Source organism: Scyliorhinus torazame, chromosome 21, assembly GCF_047496885.1.
Source record: "Scyliorhinus torazame isolate Kashiwa2021f chromosome 21, sScyTor2.1, whole genome shotgun sequence".
In the NCBI taxonomy this organism is placed as follows: Eukaryota; Metazoa; Chordata; class Chondrichthyes; order Carcharhiniformes; family Scyliorhinidae; genus Scyliorhinus; species Scyliorhinus torazame.
Genome location: NC_092727.1, coordinates 1,925,619 through 1,946,213, shown reverse-complemented (window position 1 = coordinate 1,946,213; position 20,595 = coordinate 1,925,619). Strand labels below are relative to the sequence as shown.

The 20,595-nt window shown below is 46.6% G+C and overlaps 1 protein-coding gene across 2 annotated transcripts in view; it reads right to left on the bottom strand.

The window, feature by feature from the left end:
• Positions 1-20,595, bottom strand: part of hmbsb (hydroxymethylbilane synthase, b) — a 53,150-nt gene that overhangs the window by 6,806 nt on the left and 25,749 nt on the right. For both annotated transcript variants that reach the window (XM_072486339.1, XM_072486338.1), the window contains exons 8-11: positions 20,452-20,527; positions 14,551-14,664; positions 13,713-13,751; positions 2,074-2,193 (exon numbers count right to left, since the gene is read on the bottom strand). In XM_072486339.1, the coding sequence (XP_072342440.1) occupies positions 2,074-2,193; positions 13,713-13,751; positions 14,551-14,664; positions 20,452-20,527 (349 nt within the window). The remainder of the gene's footprint in view (positions 1-2,073; positions 2,194-13,712; positions 13,752-14,550; positions 14,665-20,451; positions 20,528-20,595) is intronic.

Here is a 20,595-nt window from a genome sequence, read left to right as displayed (position 1 = left end):
AAGTGAGAACAAACAGAAAAGTGCTGAAGCAGCCTAAAGTTTCCAGCTTCAATCCACGCCTGTAGATTTAGCTGATGTCTGGAAGCAGTATCACAGCACAGGATGCAAGGGTAGTGGGGAAATCAGCCGGTCTGCAGTCACTCACTACAATGTGAATAGGTGGTGTGTGCTAACTAATGCACTAGCCACCTCCCTCCACCCAATGGCCACCACATCGGGGTACAAGTGTATCATGGTTCTCTTACTGGTCTAAGAGTACAAAGAACAGAGGTTCAAATCCCATTGAGACAGCACGAGAACTTAAATAGTTTTCAAAATCTGGAAGAGAAAGCAGGCAGTGAGAGTGAGCGTGAAGCTGCATTGTTCCTCATGTCCTTTCGGAAGGAATCCTGCCACCCTGACCTACTCCCTGGTCTATCATACAACTCCAGTCCAACACCAATGTGCTTAACTCTGAAGTGTCACTCAGTCATCACAAACCGCGACTGAAAGCAGTTCACTGGCTGCAATAGCTGGTCTGCCCCCGTGGTCAGCACACAGCTATGGTATCGAGAGTCAGAGGATTAAACAAGAATGCTTTACTTTCTGCTCAGCCCAACAACAAACGCTGCCAAACGCTGCAAATACAGAGAGGTTAGCATTTTGGGTGCAAGGGCTGTGATATGTTAACTTGCACTACTTCCCAGAACCAGAATAGGATTTCCCTTGTCCTCACTGTCCATCCCACCAACCTCCATAGTCAAGTTTATCAAAGCATCAGACACTTCTTCCAGGTGAAGCAGTGATTTACTTTTGCTTCTTTCAATCTAATCTATTGTATTCACTGCTCATAATGCATTCGGCCTTTCGACCCTGCTCTGCCATTCACCATGATCATGGCTGCTCATCCAACTCAACAGCCGAATCCCGCTTTCCCCCATATCCTCTGATCCCCTTTGCCCCAAGTGCTATATCTAACTGCTTCTTGAAACCATACAATGTTTTGGACTCAACTACTTCCTGTGGTAACGAATTCCACAGACTCACCGCCCTCTGGGTGAAGAGATTTCTCCTCATCTCTGTCCTAAATGATCTAGCCCGTATCCTCAGACTGTGACTCCTGGTTCTGGACACCCCCACCATCGGGAACACCCTTCCTGCATCTATCCTGTCCAGTCCTGTTAGAAACCTGTCAAATTCTATGAGATCCCCCCTCTTCTGAACTCCGGCGAAGGCACCCCCTAACTGATTCAATCTCTCCTCATACATCAGTCCCGCCATCCCAGGAATCAGTCTGGTAATCCTTCGCTGCTCTTCCGATAGAGCAAGATCATCCTTCCTCAGAGAAGGGGACCAGGAGACCAAAACTGCACGCAGTTCTCACAATTTTGTTTTCACAGCTGACCTTTATTCTGCCGTTAACACCTACTCTGAACCAGTGCTTTGTTTCCTTACTGCTATCAGGAGCATTCCCTTTGGCTTGTGTTTCATGATATCTTTGGTATTTAATCTTCCCCGCTCTCTAACCTCCCCCCGACATCTCGTCCCACCCCTCTTTTAAAAAAAAATGCATTTTATTACAAACTTGTATCAAAGTAGGTTAAAGCAAATAAACACCCCGGGAAACATACTTCCCAACAATCAGCTATACAGTTTGTACAGTGCCTCACTCCATACTCTCCAGTTGATCTCCATTCCCAACTCCACTTCCCATTTATCCATGATCTTCACCACCCGCTCCCACCCCTCTTTTAGCAACAGCATAAAACCAACAACACTTCTACTCCTCATCAGTTGTGAAGTCATATGGACTTGAAAGGTTAACTTTGATTTTCCCTGCACCGATGCTGCCAGACCTGCTGATGTTTTTTAGCACGCTGTTTTTATTACGTTAACCTGTCTCTCGGTCAGGTGTTGACTGACTTCTAGCAAGTTTCTAGCATTTTATGATTTGATATCCAATCACCACTAACAAACAGCCCTATCGACAGCTAAATGTACAGCCCAACTTGGCAGGTTCCAAAGCTGGAAGCTGCTCATTTCGAGGAAATTATTGATGTACATCAGCAGAGTTGAATTGATTTTTAATTGTACCAGATGCTTCATGAAGGCACGCTCAGCGATGCAGCGCAGAACTGTTCCTGTGTCGTTCAGAGCAGATACCATATCCAGAACAGCAGTGTCATTCACTCTCACTTCTACACCCAGGGCACCCTGAAACCAAATAGCAACACATTAAACAGCAGAAGTGTTAAAACTGCACATACACAATCCAGGCAAATAGATTTCACATCTGTAATATTCACCACGATAGAACCATAGAAATTAGACACTCAACAATAAAAGAATCATTTTCATGTTGGGCTTATTCTCTCATCACTTTAATAAGTACAGAAACTGGCTGGAATCACAAACATGGGATGGAATTCAACCAAAAGATTTGGAAGTGTCATTTTGGGCGAGTTTGGGAGGGTGTTTCCAGCCGGCTCTTTGGGGGAGATTCACACCGGTTTTCACCCACATGCAAGTCATTATCTTGGGCCTTGGGGAGTTTCTCGTCCGGTCTAGCCCACACTTAGAAATACTACAGTGCAGAAGAGGCCCTTCGGCCCATCGAGTCTGCCCCAATGTATAAAAGACACCTGACCTGCCGACCGAACCCCATTTTGCCAGCACTTGGCCCCTAGCCTGGAATGCTATGACGTGCCAAGTGCTCAGGATGTGAGGCATCCCGCCTCTACCACCCTCCCCGGCAGTGCGTTCCAGACCCTCACCACCCTCCCCGGCAGTGCGTTCCAGACCCTCACCACCCTCTGGGAAAAAATGTTTTCCTCAAATCCCCCCTGAACCTCCCACCCCTCACCTTGAACTTCTGTCCCCTCGTAACTGACCCTTCAACTAAGGGGAACAGCTGCTCCCCATCCACCCTGTCCGTGCCCCTCAGAATCTTGTCCACCTCGATCAGGTCGCCCCTCAGTCTTCTCTGCTCCAGCGAAAACAACCCAAGCCTATCCAACCTCGCTTCATAACTGAAATGTTCCACCCCAGCAACATCCTGGTGAATCTCCTCTGCACCCCCTCCAGTGCTATCACATCCTTCCTATAATGTGACGACCAGAACTGCACACAGTGCCCCAGCTGTGACCTCACCAAAGTTCTATACAACTCCAACATGACCTCCCTACTTTTGTAATCTATGCCTCGATTGATAAAAGCGAGTGTCCCATATGCCTTTTTCACCACCCTATGAACCTGCCCTCCCGCCTTCAGAGATCTGTGGACAAACACGCCAAGGTCCCTTTGTTCCCCGGAACTTCCCAGTGTCAGGCCATTCATTGATTACTTCCTTGTTAAATTACTCCTTCCAAAGTGTCTCACCTCACACTTTTCAGGGTTAAATTCCATCAGCCACTTTGCTGCCCATTCGACCATCCCGTCTATATCTCCCTTTAACCCAAGACACTCAACCTCACTGTTAATCACCCAGCCAATCTTGGTGTCATCCGCAAACTTACTGATTGTATCCCCTACATAGTCATCTATATCATTTATATAAATAACAAATAATAGCCAGCACAGCACAGATCCCTGTGATACGCCACAGGACTCTGGCTTCCAGTCACTAAGGCAGCCGTCTGTCATCACCCTCTGTCTCCTACAGCTAAGCCAATTTTGAATCCACCTTATTAAATCACCCTGTACCCCATATGCATTTGCCTTCTTTATAAGTCACCCATGTGGGACCTTGTCAAAGGCTTTGCTGAAATCCATATAAACTACATCAACTGCACTACCCTCATCTACACACCTGGTCACCTCCTCGAAAAGTTCAATCAAATTTGTTAGGCATGACCTCCCTTTGACAAAGTCATGCTGACTATTCCTGAGCAAACCTTGCTTCTCCAAGTGGAGATAGATTGTCTCCTTCAGAATCTTCTGTAGTTTCCCTACCACTGACGTGAGACTCATTGGTCTGTAGTTCCCTGGCTTGTCTCTACAACCTTTCTGAAATAATGGGACCATATTAGCCGTTCTCCAGTCCTCTGGTACCTCCCATGGCCAGAGAGGAATGAATAATCTGGATCAGAGCCATGGCAATCTCCTCCCTCGCCTCCCACAGCATCCTGGGCCACAATTCATCCGCACCTGGCAATTTGTCTACTAAACATTTTATTGAGGTATTTTTGGCATTATAACAACAAAATAAACATTGTACATTAATCTATAAACATAGTGCAAAAGCCGTCTCCCTCCCTTACGGGTTCCACCTTTATTAACCCCTACTCTAAACTAAACTAATCCTTCTGCTGACGATTAATTTTCCGCAAAGAAGTTGGTGAATGGTCGCCACCTCCGGGTGAAAACTAGCAGTGACCCTCTCAAGACGAACTTGATTTTCTCCAAACAGAGAAAGGTAGCCACGTCTGATAGCCAGGTCTCTGACTTCGGGGCTTTGAGTCCCTCCAAGCTAATAGTATCCGTCTCCGGGCTACCAGGGAAGCAAAGGCCAGAACGTCTGCCTCTTTCTCCTCCTGGATTCCCGGGTCTTCCGACACCCCGAAAATCACCACCTCTGGACTCGGTGCCACCCTTGTTTTTAACACTGTGGACATGACATCTGCAAACCCCTGCCAAAATTGCCTAAGCTTCGGACATGTCCAAAGCATGTGGACATGGTTCGCTGGTCCTCCCGCACATTTTGCTAACCTGTCTTCCACCCCAAAGAATCTGCTCATCCAGGCCGCTGTCATATGAGCCCGGTGAACGACCTTGAATTGTATCAGGCTGAGCCTGGTACATGTTGCGGACTCGTTGACTCTACTCAACGCGTCCGCCCATAGACTATCTTCTATCTCTCCTCCCACCTCCTCCTCCCACTTGCGCTTCAGCTCCTCGGTCTGCATCTCCTCTGACTCCGTAAGTTCCTTGCAAATGTCCGAGATGCTCCCTTCTCCTACCCACCCTCTGGAAACTGCCCTGTCCTGAATCCCCCTTAGCGGTAGGAGCGGGAAGGTTGACACCTGTTTACGTAGGAAGTCCCGCACCTGCAGATACCTGAATTTGTTCCCCTCGCCAACCCAAACCTCTCCTCCAACGCCCTCATACTCGGAAAGTTCCCCTCTATAAACATATCCTCCCATCCGCTCAATCCCTGCTCTCCGCCATATCTGGAACCCCCCATCCATACTTCCCGGGGCAAACCGGTGATTATTACAGATTGGGGCCCAGACCGATGCTCCCACATGCCTCCTCCATTGCCCCCAGACTCTCAGGGCCGCCACCACCACGGGGCTGGTGGAGTACCGTGCCGGCGGAAACGGCACAGGCGCAGTTATCAATGCCGCCAAATTGGTGCCCTTGCATGAAGCCGCCTCCATACGCTCCCATGCCGACCCCTCCCCCACCACCCACTTCCTGATCATGGCTATATTCGCCGCCCAGTAATAGTTGCTAAAATTTGGCAGCGCCAGCCCGCCCTCTCCCTGACTCCGCTCAAGCATTACCTTCCTTACTCGTGGGGTCTTGCCCACCCAAACAAAGCCAGTGATCACTTTGTTGATCCGTTTAAAAAAGGACCGCAGAATAAAGATGGGGAGACATTGAAACATGAACAGGAATCTCAGGAGGACCATCATCTTCACCGTCTGCACCCTCCCAGCTCATGACAACGGGAGCGCGTCCCATCTCTGAAAATCGTCCTTCATTTGGTCTACTAGCCTGGCCAGATTTAATTTATGCAGCCGGTCCCATTCCCACACCAACTTGAATGCCTAGGTACCCAAAGCATCCCCCTACTAATCTAACGGCAGCTCCCCCAATCGCCTCTCCTGTCCCCTCGCCTGGACCGCAAACCTCCTGCATTGTAAATGCCATGAAAAAAAACACCTCACTTTTCCCCATATTTAGCTTATACCCCGAAAACCGGCCAAATTCCCCATATGATTTCTTCCATCCCCTCTATTGGGTCCGATACATACAGAAGCAGGTCGTCTGCATAGAGTGAGAATCTGTGCTCCCTCCCCCCCGGACCAGCCCCTCTCACAGCGATTGCTAACGTCTCTATAGCCAGTGCGAACAACAGTGGGGAGAGGGGGCATCCCTGTCTCGTCCCCCGGTGCAGTCTAAAATAGTCCGATGTTGTCCTATTCGTCCGTACGCTTGCCACAGGAGCCTGATACAGCAACCTGACCCAGTCAATAAAGCCCCACCCAAATCCGAACCGTCCCAGTATCTCCCACAGATAATCCCATTCTACCCGATCAAAAGCCTTTTCTGCATCCATTGCGATCACTACCTCCACCTCCCTACCTTCCTGGCATCATGATCACATTTAACAACCTTCTTACATTGGCCACCAACTGCCCACCCTTAATAAATTTAATCTGGTCCTCCCCAATAACGTCCGGAACACAATCCTCAATCCTGGAGGACAAAATTTTGGCCAGCAGTTTGGCGTCCACATTCAACAAGGATATTGGCCTGTGGTACCCACACAGCTCCGGGTTCTTGTCCCGCTTCAGAATCAGCGAAATCGTGGCCTGTGACATTGTCAGGGGCAGCACCCCTCTGTCCCTTGCCTCATTGAACATCCTCATCAACAACGGCCCCCAAATCCCAGAGAACCTTTTATAGAACTCCGCTGGGAACTGTCCGGACATGGGGCTTTACCGACTGCATGGCCTTCAGACCATCCACTATCTCTTCCAACCCGATCGGGGCCCCCAGCTCTTCTGCCAGCTCCATGTCCAATTTGTCCACTTTTAAGCGCACCAATGCCTCCAATATCTTGTTACTCCCCATGACAATTTGCTCAAGGACCTCACAATCTCTCTCCCCAAGTTCCAGAACTACCTCTTCATTCTCTTGGGTGAAGACAGATGTGAAATATTCGTTCAACACCCTCCCAATGTCCTCTGGCTCCACACAGATTTCCCCCTTGGTCCTTAATGGGCCCTACTCTTTCCCTGGTTATCTGCTTCCCATCGATATGCTTAGAGAATATCTTGGGATTTTCTCTACTTTACCAGCCAGAGCTTTCTCCTATCCCCTCCTTGCTCCCCTAATTGCTTTCTTAAGCTCCATCCTGCACTTTCTGTACTCCACTAATGTCTCTGTAGACTTGCTGTCTTTATACTTGTTAAATGCTTCTCTGGAGTCGCTGAGGGTCCCCCCTTTTCAGGCCTCCCCAAGGTGACAGGCTGGCAGTGCCCAGGTGCCAGGGAGACCAGAGTGCCACCCTGCCGTGTCCCCAACCACCCAGGGGTCTCCATTGGCCTGGGAAGCCTCTTGGGTGCAGTTATGCTTGGTCCACCTTGGTGTGGAACAGCAGTAAACGGTGCCCCCGGCGATGCCAGTAGGTTTCGGGCACCAGGGGAAACCAGCAAAATGCATATTTAATGAATGCGCTGATCTGGTTGTCATCCAGCGAGGGCGAGATCAGGATTGCGACTTCTCGCAAGGTTCAGTTGTACCTCGCGAGACGTTTTGAGAGGTTATCACAGGAGATCACAGGTCCAATGACAACATCAACAACATTTTAAATATTTTCCAAACAATGCTGAAAAGCAGGCCGGTCAGCATTGCAGATAATAGAATTTTCCTGCTACAGATTCTTTATTACAATATTTGAAGTTTAATTGTTTCAAGCTGTGATAAAGAAACAACTTGGTACAAAATAAATATTCACTTAGACAAATGCAGGATAATTAAGGAAAGCCAGCATGGATTAAAGGAAAAACATGTTTAACTAACACATTGCAGTTTTTTGAGGAGGTAGAGGTTGATAAGAGCAATGCTGTTGATGTGATATATGTGGATTTTTAAAAGGCATTTGATAAAGTGCCACACAACAGGCTTGTGAGCAAAATTCTAGCTCATGGAATAAACGGGAGTCAGCATTTGGATAAGAAATTGGTTGAATGACAGGAAATACAGCATTAAATATTTGTTTTCTGATTGAAGGAAGGTTTGTGGTGGAGTTTCCCAGGGGTTGATGTTGGGACCCTTGCTCTTTGTGATATATGTTCATGGTATAGACTGCGGTGTACTGAGCATGGTTTTAAAATTTGTATAGAATACGAAGATTGGAAGCGTCATCAACAGTGGTGAGGATAGTCTTGAACTTCAAAAGGACAAAGGCATATTGGTGGATTGGGCAGACAAGAGGCAGATGAAGTTCAATGCAGAGAAGTGTGAAGTGATTCATTTCAGCAGGAAGAATGTGGAGAGACAGAATAAAATAAGAGAGAAACTCTAAAGGTGCACGGACAGAGGGGCCTCGATATATATGTACAGGGATGTGTTGCTGCAATTGTACAGGGCCTTGGTGAGGCCACACCTGGAGTATTGTGGGCAGTTTTGGTCTCCTTCTCTGAGAAAGGATGTTCTTGCTCTCGAGGGAGTGCAGCGAAGGTTTACCAGACTGATTCCAGGGATGGTGGGACTGCCATATGAGGAGAGATTAACTAGGTTAGGATTGTTCTCGCTGGAGTTCAGAAGAATGAGGGGGAATCTCATAGAGACTATAAAATTCTAACAGGACTGGACAGGGTAGATGCAGGGAAGATGTTACCAATGATGGGTGTGTCCAGAACCAGGGGTCATTGCCTGAGGATTCAGGATAAACCATTTTGGACAGAGATGAGGAGACATTTCTACACACAAAGAGTGGTGAGCTTGTGGAATTCATTACCACAGGAAGTAGTTGATGCTAAAACATTGAATATATTCAAGAGGCGGCTGGATATAGCACTTGGGGAGAATGGGATCAAAGGTTATGGGGAGAAAGCAGGATTAGGTTATTGAGTTGGATGATCAGCCATGATGGAGATGAATGGCGGAGCAGGCTCGAAGGGCCAAAAGGCCGCCTCCTGCTCCTATCTTCTATATATCTATGTACGTAGGTAACTGAGGTAGCAGGACATGGTGAGAGAACCGTAAATAAAGCCGATAGTATCCTAGATTGTATTAATACGGCAATGAGTAGAATGCTAGTTAGGCCTCACCTGGAGACTGTGTCCAGTTCTGGGCACCAGACTTGAGGAAGATGTGGAGACACTAGAGAGAGTACAGAGGAGATTCACAAGAATTATTCTGGAGATAAACATCTGTAACTATGAGGATGGATTGGAGAGATTGAGTCTGTTTTCCTTGGAGAAAAGAAGGCAGACAGGAGATTTGCGAGAGATATTCACGATCCTGAGGGGTATGGACAGGGTCAATAGTGAGAAACTGCTCCCTCAAGAGGACATCAAGAACTAGAGGGAACAGATTCAAAATAATGAACAAAAGGAGAAGTGATGTGAGGAACAATCCAGAGGGCAGTTGGTGTCTGTCGCAAACTTCCTGATTGGTTGGTGGAGGCAGGATAGATCGAGGTATTCTATCTGAAAAGAAAGAATATCCAAGGTTGTGAGGATAAGGTAGAGGGTGGAACGAGGTAGAATGCTACAGAGAGCCAGCACAGACTCAATGGAACAAATAGCCTCCTTCTACACAGTAAAGATTCTGTGAACTCTTCAATCTTGAATTGTCAAGGTTGCTTAGGGATGAGCAATAAATGCTGGTTTTATCGACAGCAGCAACATCCCATGAATGAATAACAGCCTGATTTTTCTCTTCCCAGGTACAGGTGAAGTTGCTGTGCATAATCCAGCATTCTGGATTCTAGACATTCTGGCTAAGTTTGCCGATGATACAAAGATAGGTGGAGGGGCAGGTAGTAAGGAGGAGGTGGGGAGGCTGCAGAAAGATTTAGACAGTTTAGGAGAGTGGTCCAAGAAATGGCTGATGAAATTCAACGTGGGCAAGTGCGAGGTCTCGCACTTTGGAAAAAAGAATAGAGGCATGGACTATTTTCTAAACGGTGACAAAATTCATAATGCTGAAGTGCAAAGGGACTTGGGAGTCCTAGTCCAGGATTCTCTAAAGGTAAACTTGCAGGTTGAGTCCGTAATTAAGAAAGCAAATGCAATGTTGTCATTCATCTCAAGAGGCTTGGAATATAAAAGCAGGGATGTACTTCTGAAGCTTTATAAAGCATTAGTTAGGCCCCATTTAGAATACTGTGAGCAATTTTGGGCCCCACACCTCAGGAAAGACATACTGGCACTGGAGCGGGTCCAGCGGAGATTCACACGGATGTTCCCAGGAATGGTCGGCCTAACATGCATAGAACATAGAAAATACAGCACAGAACAGGCCCTTCGGCCCACGATGTTGTGCCGAACCTTTGTCCTAGATTAATCATAGATTATCATTGAATTTACAGTGCAGGAGGCCATTCGGCCCTTTGAGTCTGCACCGGCTCTTGGAAAGAGCACCCTACCCAAACTCAACACCTCCACCCAACACCAAGGGCAATTTGGACTTTAAGGGCAATTTATCATTGGCCAATTCACCTAACCCGCACATCTTTGGACTGTGGGAGGAAACCGGAGCACCCGGAGGAAACCCACGCAGACACGGGGAGGACGTGCAGACTCCGCACAGACAGTGACCCAAGCCGGAATCAAACCTGGGACCCTGGAGCTGTGAAGCAATTGTGCTATCCACAATGCTACCGTGCTGCCCTTAAGAACAAATAAATCTACACTATATCATTTTACCGTAATCCATGTACCTATCTAATAGCTGCTTGAAGGTCCCTAATGTTTCCGACTCAACTACTTCCACAGCCAGTGCATTCCATGCCCCCACTACTCTCTGAGTAAAGAACCTACCTCTGATATCCCTCCTATATCTTCCACCTTTCACCTTAAATTTATGTCCCCTTGTAATGGTTTGTTCCACCCGGGGAAAAAGTCTCTGACCGTCAACTCTATCTATTCCCCTGATCATCTTATAAACCTCTATCAAGTCGCCCCTCATCCTTCTCCGTTCTAATGAGAAAAGGCCTAGCACCCTCAACCTTTCCTCGTAAGACCTACTCTCCATTCCAGGCAACATCCTGGTAAATCTTCTTTGCACCTTTTCCAAAGCTTCCACATCCTTCCTAAAATGAGGCTACCAGAACTGTACACAGTACTCCAAATGTGGCCTTACCAAAGTTTTGTACAGCTGCATCATCACCTCACGGCTCTTAAATTCAATCCCTCTGTTAATGAACGCGAGCACACCATAGGCCTTCTTCACAACTCTATCCACTTGAGTGGCAACTTTCAAAGATGTATGAACATAGACCCCAAGATCTCTCTGCTCCTCCACATTGCCAAGAACTCTACCGTTAACCCTGTATTCCGTATTCATATTTGTCCTTCCAAAATGGACAACCTCACACTTTTCAGGGTTAAACTCCATCTGCCACTTCTCAGCACAGCTCTGCATCCTATCTATGTCTCTTTGCAGCCGACAACAGCCCTCCTTACTATCCACAACTCCACCAATCTTCGTATCGTCTGCAAATTTACTGACCCACCCTTCAACTCCCTCATCCAAGTCATTAATGAAAATCACAAACAGCAGAGGACCCAGAACTGATACCTGCGGTACGCCACTGGTAACTGGGATCCAGGCTGAATATTTGCCATCCACCACCACTTAGACTTCTATCGGTTAGCCAGTTCGTTATCCAACTGGCCAAATTTCCCACTATCCCATGCCTCCTTACTTTCTGCATAAGCCTACCATGGGGAACTTTATCAAATGCCTTACTAAAATCCATGTACACTACATCCACTGCTTTACCTTCATCCACATGCTTGGTCACCTCCTCAAAGAATTCAATAAGACTTGTAAGGCAAGACCTACCCCTCACAAATCTGTGCTGACTATCCCTAATCAAGCAGTGTCTTTCCAGATGCTCAGAAATCCTACCCTTCAGTACCCTTTCCATTACTTTGCCTACCACCGAAGTAAGACTAACTGGCCTATAATTCCCAGGGTTATCCCTAGTTCCTTTTTTGAACAGGGGCACGACATTCGCCACTCTCCAATCCCCTGGTACCACCCCTGTTGACAGTGAGGACGAAAAGATCATTGCCAACGGCTCTGCAATTTCATCTCTTGCTTCCCATAGAATCCTTGGATATATCCCGTCAGGCCCGGGGGACTTGTCTATCCTCAAGTTTTTCCAAAATGCCCAACACATCTTCCTTCCTAACAAGTATTTCCTCGAGCTTACCAATCTGTTTCACACTGTCCTCTCCAACAATATCGCCCCTCTCATTTGTAAATACAGAAGAAAAGTACTCGTTCAAGACCTCTCCTATCTCTTCAGACTCAATACACAATCTCCCGCTACTGTCCTTGATCGGACCTACCCTCGCTCTAGTCATTCTCATATTTCTCACATATGTGTAAAAGGCCTTGGGGTTTTCCTTGATCCTACCCGCCAAAGATTGTTCATGCCCTCTCTTAGCTCTCCTAATCCCTTTCTTCAGTTCCCTCCTGGCTATCTTGTATCCCTCCAATATAGCCATCTTGTATCCCTTATAGCCAAGTTCCGCACACATGAGTGCGGCCTCAACCGGGACCTGGGATGCATGTCGCATTACATTCATCCCCCACCATCTGGCCTGCGAAATCCTACCAACTGTCCTGGCTTGGTACAATTCACACCTCTTTAACCTGGGGTTACCCCATCTCTGGATCTGTAAAGATTTAATCACCTGCTAATGCTCGCATTCCTAGCATTGTTTGGCATCTTTGAATTTGTCTATATATGTGTTTCTGGAACAGACCTCTTCATTCACCTGAGGAAGGAGCAGCGCTCCGAAAGCTACTGACATCGAAACAAACCTGTTGGACTTTAACCTGGTGTTGTAAGACTTCGTACTGTGCTCACCCCAGTCCAACGCCGGCATCTCCACATCATCCTAATTAATAATGCCACCCCCCCCACCTCTTTTACCACCCTCCCTAATCTTATTGAAACATCTATAACCAGGGACCTCCAACAACCATTTCTGCCCCTCTTCTATCCAAGTTTCCGTGATGGCCACTACATCGTAGTCCCAAGTACCGATCCATGCCTTAAGTTCACCCACCTTATTCCTGATGCTTCTTGCGTTGAAGTATACACACTTCAACCCATCTCCGTGCCTGCAAGTACTCTCCTTTGTCAGTGTTCCCTTCCCCACTGCCTCATTACACGCTTTGGCATCCTGAATATCGGCTACCTTAGTTGCTGGACTACAAATCTGGTTCCCATTCCCCTGCCAAATACGATGAACGTCTGAGGATCCTGGGATTATATTCATTGGAGTTTAGGAGGTTGAGGGGAGATCTAATAGAAACTTACAAGATAATGAATGGCTTAGATAGGGTGGACGTAGGGAAGTTGTTTCCATTAGCAGGGGAGACTAGGACCCGGGGGCACAGCCTTAGAATAAAAGGGAGTCACTTTAGAACAGAGATGAGGAGAAATTTCTTCAGCCAGATAGTGGTGGGTCTGTGGAATTCATTGCCACAGAGGGCGGTGGAGGCCAGGACGTTGAGTGTCTTTAAGACAGAAGTTGATAAATTCTTGATTTCTCGAGGAATTAAGGGTTATGGAGAGAGAACGGGTAAATGGAGTTGAAATCAGCCATGATTGAATGGTGGAGTGGACTCGATGGGCCGAATGGCCTTACTTCCGCTCCTATGTCTTATGGTCTTATAGACTCGAATTACCCACCATGATGTGTACAGGTCGATGATGGGAGTTTGTGGCATGGCTGCAGGGTATGTGTTATGGGACATAACCATCATCTTCAATCACCAATTGTGCAGCAGTGTGGTAGAATTTACATTACCTGGCCCACAGCGTACATACAATCTTCAGGCTCTAGAATCTGCAAGACAAAGAGATTATTGCAGTTTTGTGCCAAAAGGAGCAATTTAACAGTGTCTCATTTTTCAGTATGCCACTAAACAGAAAATGAAACACTGATAACAGAAACCGCTCAGGTATATCTCTGCACACTGCAAGCATTGCTCCAGAATCAGAACCACGCACGGACCTCCAACTGTCAAGAAATAGAAAGGCTAACATTCTGAGAAGGCTCCCCTTACACTGCATAGGTCTGTGTGGAAAGAATTGGCTGCTCATTAGGGTGACTCCATTCAAGAACCCAAATCAGAACTAAACCCTATAATTCACCCATTGGAAGCATCCAGCAGTTTCCTGAATGGTTTCACTGCTCTATTGAGAATTTGGATCAGGCCTCAATGTGTCTGCATGCAGAATCTCATCCCATCCATCTGAATTTACAGCTTAGTCGCATGCATTCCTTGCCTGTGATGAAGTGATGCTTGGTTACTGTTTATAAACTTATACTTCCTCTTAGTGTGCTTCAGAATGGGGAGATACCCTGGCTGCAGAGGAGATGGACTCGAGGAGATGGAGTGAATAGCATCCGTGATGCTACAGAGAAAGTCACTGGCTGAGAAGCTGGAAAGAAGTGAACATACCCAGGGAAGAATATGTTAACTTGTTTCTTCTCCCCTGAAGCTGCCAGACCTGCTGAGTATTTACCGCACCTACTGTTTCTCATCAACATTATTTTGCTTTTATTAACAAATGAAGTTCGATTACCTGCAGCTTTATCAAGTTCTCTCAGGTTAGAAAATGCAGGTTATTAAAAGCCATACCTGACTGATTCGATTCTCCCATCCCATTCTTCGCAGGCCAGCTGCAGCCAATACAATAGCACTGTAATCATCTTTCTCATCAAGCTTCTTTAGCCTTGTGTTCAAATTGCCTCGCTGTGATTAAAATTGTTAAAGAAACAGATGGGGACCAGTAATAAAATGCAATTGTATTGGGTTGTCCTCCAGACAGTCCAATCAGCAACACAAATATCAGCGCAACCGGGCTTCAAACCCCAGCTTTCACAAACCATCACCGTTAACAAACACCAGCTAACATTAACAGCCACAAAAGATGGAACATTTGCTTCAAGAAACAACTTTCCTTCGCTGTTGTATTAAACAAAAACACAGTCTTATTAATTCTCAGGACCATCTCCACATTATTACTAATATATCAACTGGGGCCCACTCTAAACATGGTCAATATTCAAGAAAATCAGGGCAGCACGGTGGCGCACTGGGTTAGCACTGCTGCCTCACGGCACCGAGGTCCCAGGTTCGATCCCGGCTCTGGGTCACTGTCCGTGTGGAGTTTGCACATTCTCCCCATGTTTGTGTGGGTTTCACCCCCACAACCCAAAGATGTGCAGGGTAGGTGGATTGGCCACGCTAAATTGCCCCTTAACTGGAAAAAAATGAATTGGGCACTCTAAATTAAATTATTTTTTTTTTTTAAAGGTAGCCATGATGTGGAGATGCGGGCGTTGGACTGGGGTGAGCACAGCAATAAGTCTTACAACACCAGGTTAAAGTCCAACAGGTTTGTTTCGAATCACTAGCTTTCGGAGCGCAGCTCCTTCTTCAGGTGATTCACCTGAGGAAGCAATGTTTCGAAAGCTACTGATTCGAAGCAAACCTGTTGGACTTTAACCTGGTGTAAGACTTCTTACATTAAAAAAAAGCCATGATGTGGAGATGCCGGCATTGGACTGGGGTGAGCACAGTACGAAGTCTTACACCAGGTTAAAGTCCAACAGTACGAAGTCTTACACCAGGTTAAAGTCCAACAGGTTTATTTCGATGTCACTAGCTTTCGGAGCGCAGCTCCTTCCTCAGGTGAATGAAGAGGTCTGTTCCAGAAACACATATATAGACAAATTCAAAGATGCCAAACAATGCTAGGAATGCGAGCATTAGCAGGTGATTAAATCTTTACAGATCCAGAGATGGGGTAACCCCAGGTTAAAGAGGTGTGAATTGTCTCAAGCCAGGACAGCATTAAAAAAAAGGAAAGCGAAGACTTAGAAGTGACTGGATAGAGCTCGTTGAAACGGTGAATGGGTTGGGACATACGAACATACAAACTAGGAGCAGGAATGGCCACTCGGCCCCTCGAGCCTGCTCTTCTATTCTATAAGATCATGGCTGGTCTAATTGTAACTTCAACCCCACATGGGCAGGGCAGCACAGTAGCACAAGTGGACAGCACTGTGGCTTCATAGCGCCAGGGTCTCAGGTTCAATTCCCCGCTGGGTCACTGTCTGTGCGGAGTCTGCACGTTCTCCCCGTGGCTGCGTGGGTTTCCTCCGGGTGCTCCGGTTTCCTCCCACAGTCCAAAGACGTGCAGGTTAGGTGGATTGGCCGTGATAAATTGCCCTTAGTGGTTAGGAGGGGTTATTGGGTTACGGGGATAGGGTGGAAGTGAGGGCTTAAGTGGGTCGGTGCAGACTCGATGGGCCGAATGGCCTCCTTCTGCACTGTATGTTCTATGTCTATGCCTGCCTACCCCTGATAACCTTTCACCCCCTTGTTAATGAAGAATCTACCTTGCTCTGCCTTAAGAATATTCAGACTCTCTTCCCCAAAAGGCAGTGGGAGCAGAGTTCCTGAGATTCACGACCCTCAGAATAAAATTCTCATCTCCGTCTTAAATAAGCGACCCCTCGTTCTAGATTCTCCCACAAGAGGAAACATCCTGTCCACATCCACCGTCAATATCCCTCAGGAACTTTAAGATTTGATCAAATTGTCTCTTATCTTCTAAATTCTAGAGAATACAACTTAACATAGAACATAGAACAATACAGCGCAGTACAGGCCCTTCGGCCCACGATGTTGCACCGAAACAAAAGCCATCTAACCTACACTATACCATTATCATCCATATGTTTATCCAATAAACTTTTAAATGCCCTCAATGTTGGCGAGTTCACTATTGTAGCAGGTAGGGCATTCCACGGCCTCACTACTCTTTGCGTAAAGAACCTACCCCTGATCTCTGTCCTATATCTATTACCCCTCAGTTTAAGGCTATGTCCCCTCGTGCTAGCCATTTCCATCCGCGGGAGAAGGCTCTCACTGTCCACCCTATCTAACCCTCTGATCATTTTGTATGCCTCTATTAAGTCTCCTCTTAACCTTCTTCTAACGAAAACAACCTCAAGTCCATCAGCCTTTCCTCATAAGATTTTCCCTCCATACCTGGCAACATCCTGGTAAATCTCCTCTGCACCCGTTCCAAAGCCTCCACGTCCTTCCTATAATGCGGTGACCAGAACTGTACGCAATACTCCAAATGCGGCCGTACCAGAGTTCTGTACAGCTGCAACATGACCTCCTGACTCCGGAACTCAATCCCTCTACCAATAAAGGCCAACACTCCATAGGTCTTCTTCACCACCCTATCAACCTGGGTGGCAACTTTCAGGGATCTATGTACATGGACACCTAGATCCCTCTGCTCATCCACACTTTCAAGAACTTTTCCATTAGCCAAATATTCCACATTCCTGTTATTCCTTCCAAAGTGAATCACCTCACACTTCTCTACATTAAACTCCATTTGCCACCTCTCAGCCCAGCACTGCAGCTTATCTATATCCCTCTGTAACCTGCTACTTCCTTCCACACTATCGACAACACCACCGACTTTAGTATCGTCTGCAAATTTACTCACCCACCCTTCTGCGCCTTCCTCTAGGTCATTGATAAAAATGACAAACAGCAACGGCCCTAGAACAGATCCTTGTGGTACTCCACTTGTGACAGAACTCCATTCTGAACATTTCCCATCAACCACCACCCTCTGTCTTCTTTCAGCTAGCCAATTTCTGATCCACATCTCTAAATCACCCTCAATCCCCAGCCTCCGTATTTTCTGCAATAGCCTACCGTGGGGAACCTTATCAAACGCTTTGCTGAAATCCATATACACCACATCAACTGCTCTACCCTCGTCTACCTGTTCAGTCACCTTCTCAAAGAACTCGATAAGGTTTGTGAGGCATGACCTACCCTTCACAAAGCCATGCTGACTATCCCTGACTAACCTTCCAACCTTTCCAAATAAGTCACCTGCCCGTTCATAGAATCCCTAGTGCAAAAGGAGGCCATTCGGCCCATCGAGACAGCACCGACCCTCTGAAAGAGCACCCTACCTAGGTCCACGCCCCCACCCTATCCCCGTAACGCAGTAACTCCACCTAACCTATTAGACACTAACAGGCAACTTAGCATGACCAATCCACCTAACCTGCAGATCTCTGGGAGGAAACCGGAGCATCCGGAGGAAACCCACGCAGGGACAGGGAGAATGTGCAATCGCCACACAGTCACCCAAGGCTGGAATTCAACCCGGGCACCGGGAGCTGTGAGGCAGCAGTGCTGACCACTGCGCCACCCTATTATCCTGGTATCGGTCTTGTAAACAGGACAGCAGAGCGAGAAAGCTCGTGAGAGATAGAGAGAGAAAGTTCCCGAGAGACAGAGAAAGAAAGCTCCTGAGAGACAGAGAGAGAAAGCTCAAAGAGGTAGAATATAAGAACATAAGAACTAGGAGCAGGAGTAGGCCATCTGGCCCCTCGAGCCTGCTCCACCATTCAATGAGATCATGGCTGATCTTTTTGTGGACTCAGCTCCACTTTCCGGCCCGAACACCATAACCCTTAATCCCTTTATTCTTCAAAAAACTATCTATCTTTATCTTAAAAACATTTAATGAAGTTGCCTCAACTGCTTCACTGGGCAAGGAATTCGATAGATTCACAACCCTTTGGGTGAAGAAGTTCCTCCTAAACTCAGTCCTAAATCTACTTCACCTTATTTTGAGGCTATGCCCCCTAGTTCTGCTTTCACCCGCCAGTGGAAACAACCTGCCCACATCTATCCTATCTATTCCCTTCATAATTTTATGTTTCTATAAGATCCCCCCTCATCCTTCTAAATTCCAATGAGTACAGTCCCAGTCGACTCAACCTCTCCTCGTAATCCAACCCCTTCAGCTCTGGGATTAACCTAGTGAATCTCCTCTGCACACTCTCCAGCACCAGTACGTCCTTTCTCAAGGAGACCAAAACTGAACACAATACTCCAGGTGTGGCCTCACTAACACCTTATACAATTGCAGCATAACCTCCCTAGTCTTAAACTCCATCCCTCTAGCAATGAAGGACAAAACACCATTTGCCTTCTTGATCACCTGTTGCACCTGAAAACCAACTTTTTGCGACTCATGCACGAGCACACCCAGGTCTCTCTGCACAGCGGCATGTTTTAATATTTTATCATTTAAAATAATAATCCCTTTTGCTGTTATTCCTACTAAAATGGATAACCTCACATTTGTCAACACTGTATTCCATCTGCCAGACCCTCGCCCATTCAGTTAGCCTATCCAAATCCCTCTGCAGACTTTCGGTATCCTCTGCACTTTTTGCTTTACCACTTATCTTAGTGCCGTCTGCAAACTTGGACACATTGCCCTTGGTCCCCAACTCCAAATCATCTGTGTAAATTGTGAACAATTGTGGGCCCAACACTGATCCCTGAGGGACACCACTAGCTACTGATTGCCAACCAGAGAAACACCCATTAATCTCCACTCTTTGCTTTCTATTAATTAACCAATCCTCTATCCATGCTACTACTTTCCCTTAATGCCATGCATCGTTATCTTATGCAGCAACCTTTTGTGTGGCACCTTGTCAAAGGCTTTCTGGAAATCCAGATATACCACATCCATTGGCTCCCCGTTATCTACCGCACTGGTAATGTCCTCAAAAAATTTCACTAAATGAATTAGGCACGACCTGCCCTTTATGAACCCATGCTGCGTCTGCCCAATGGGACAATTTTCATCCAGATGCCTCGCTATTTCTTCCTTGATGATAGATTCCAGCATCTTCCCTACTATCGAAGTTAAGCTCACTGGCCTATAATTACCTGCTTACTGCCTACCTCCTTTTTTAAACAGTGGTGTCACGTTTGCTAATTTCCAATCCGCCGGGACCACCGCAGAGTCTAGTGAATTTTGGTAAATTATCACTCGTGCATTTGCAATTTCCCTCGCCATCTCTTTTAGCATTCTGCGATGCATTCCATCAGGGCCAGGAGACTTGTCTACCTTTAGCCCCATTAACTTGCCCATCACTATCTCCTTAGTGATAACAATCATCTCAAGGTCCTCACCTGTCATAGCCTCATTTCCATCAGTCACTGGCATGTTATTTGTGTCTTCCACTGTGAAGACCGACCCAAAAAGCCTGTTCAGAGAGAGAAAGCTCCTGAGAGACGGAGAGAGAAAGCTCCTGTTTCTGAGAGAATTCAATCGCGAAATAATGAGAAATAGATGATGCAAATAGTTTAGGTGTTTCCGAAAGGAAACTAAAGGAGTACATGAAAGAAAAGCATGTAGAAAGACAGAGAAGAATCTCTTGTGGAATATAAACAACAGCACATACTGGTTGGGCTGAATTGCTTCTTTCTATGCTGTGTATATTGTGTACTTCCATATAAATATCCTCAATATCCTAACCTTGTCATTTGAAAAATAAAAATGGAAAGTGCAAGTGGATAAGACAGGGGAAGAGGACTATGTTGAGTTTTCAGAAATCTGACACAGGTACTATGGCTTTCTCTGATCGCAACTGCGTGTGAGTGGCTTTGAGAACAATAAAAGGATACAATATCCTTGAATTCCAGGTGAGGAAATCTCCTTCTCAGCTGTGCCGCTCGTCGTAAGGAACTTGTTCCCACTACACTGGAAAAGGATGAGAAAGAGATGAGAAAATTGCACAAAAAAACCGTCCTGGATTTAAAAGAACTCTT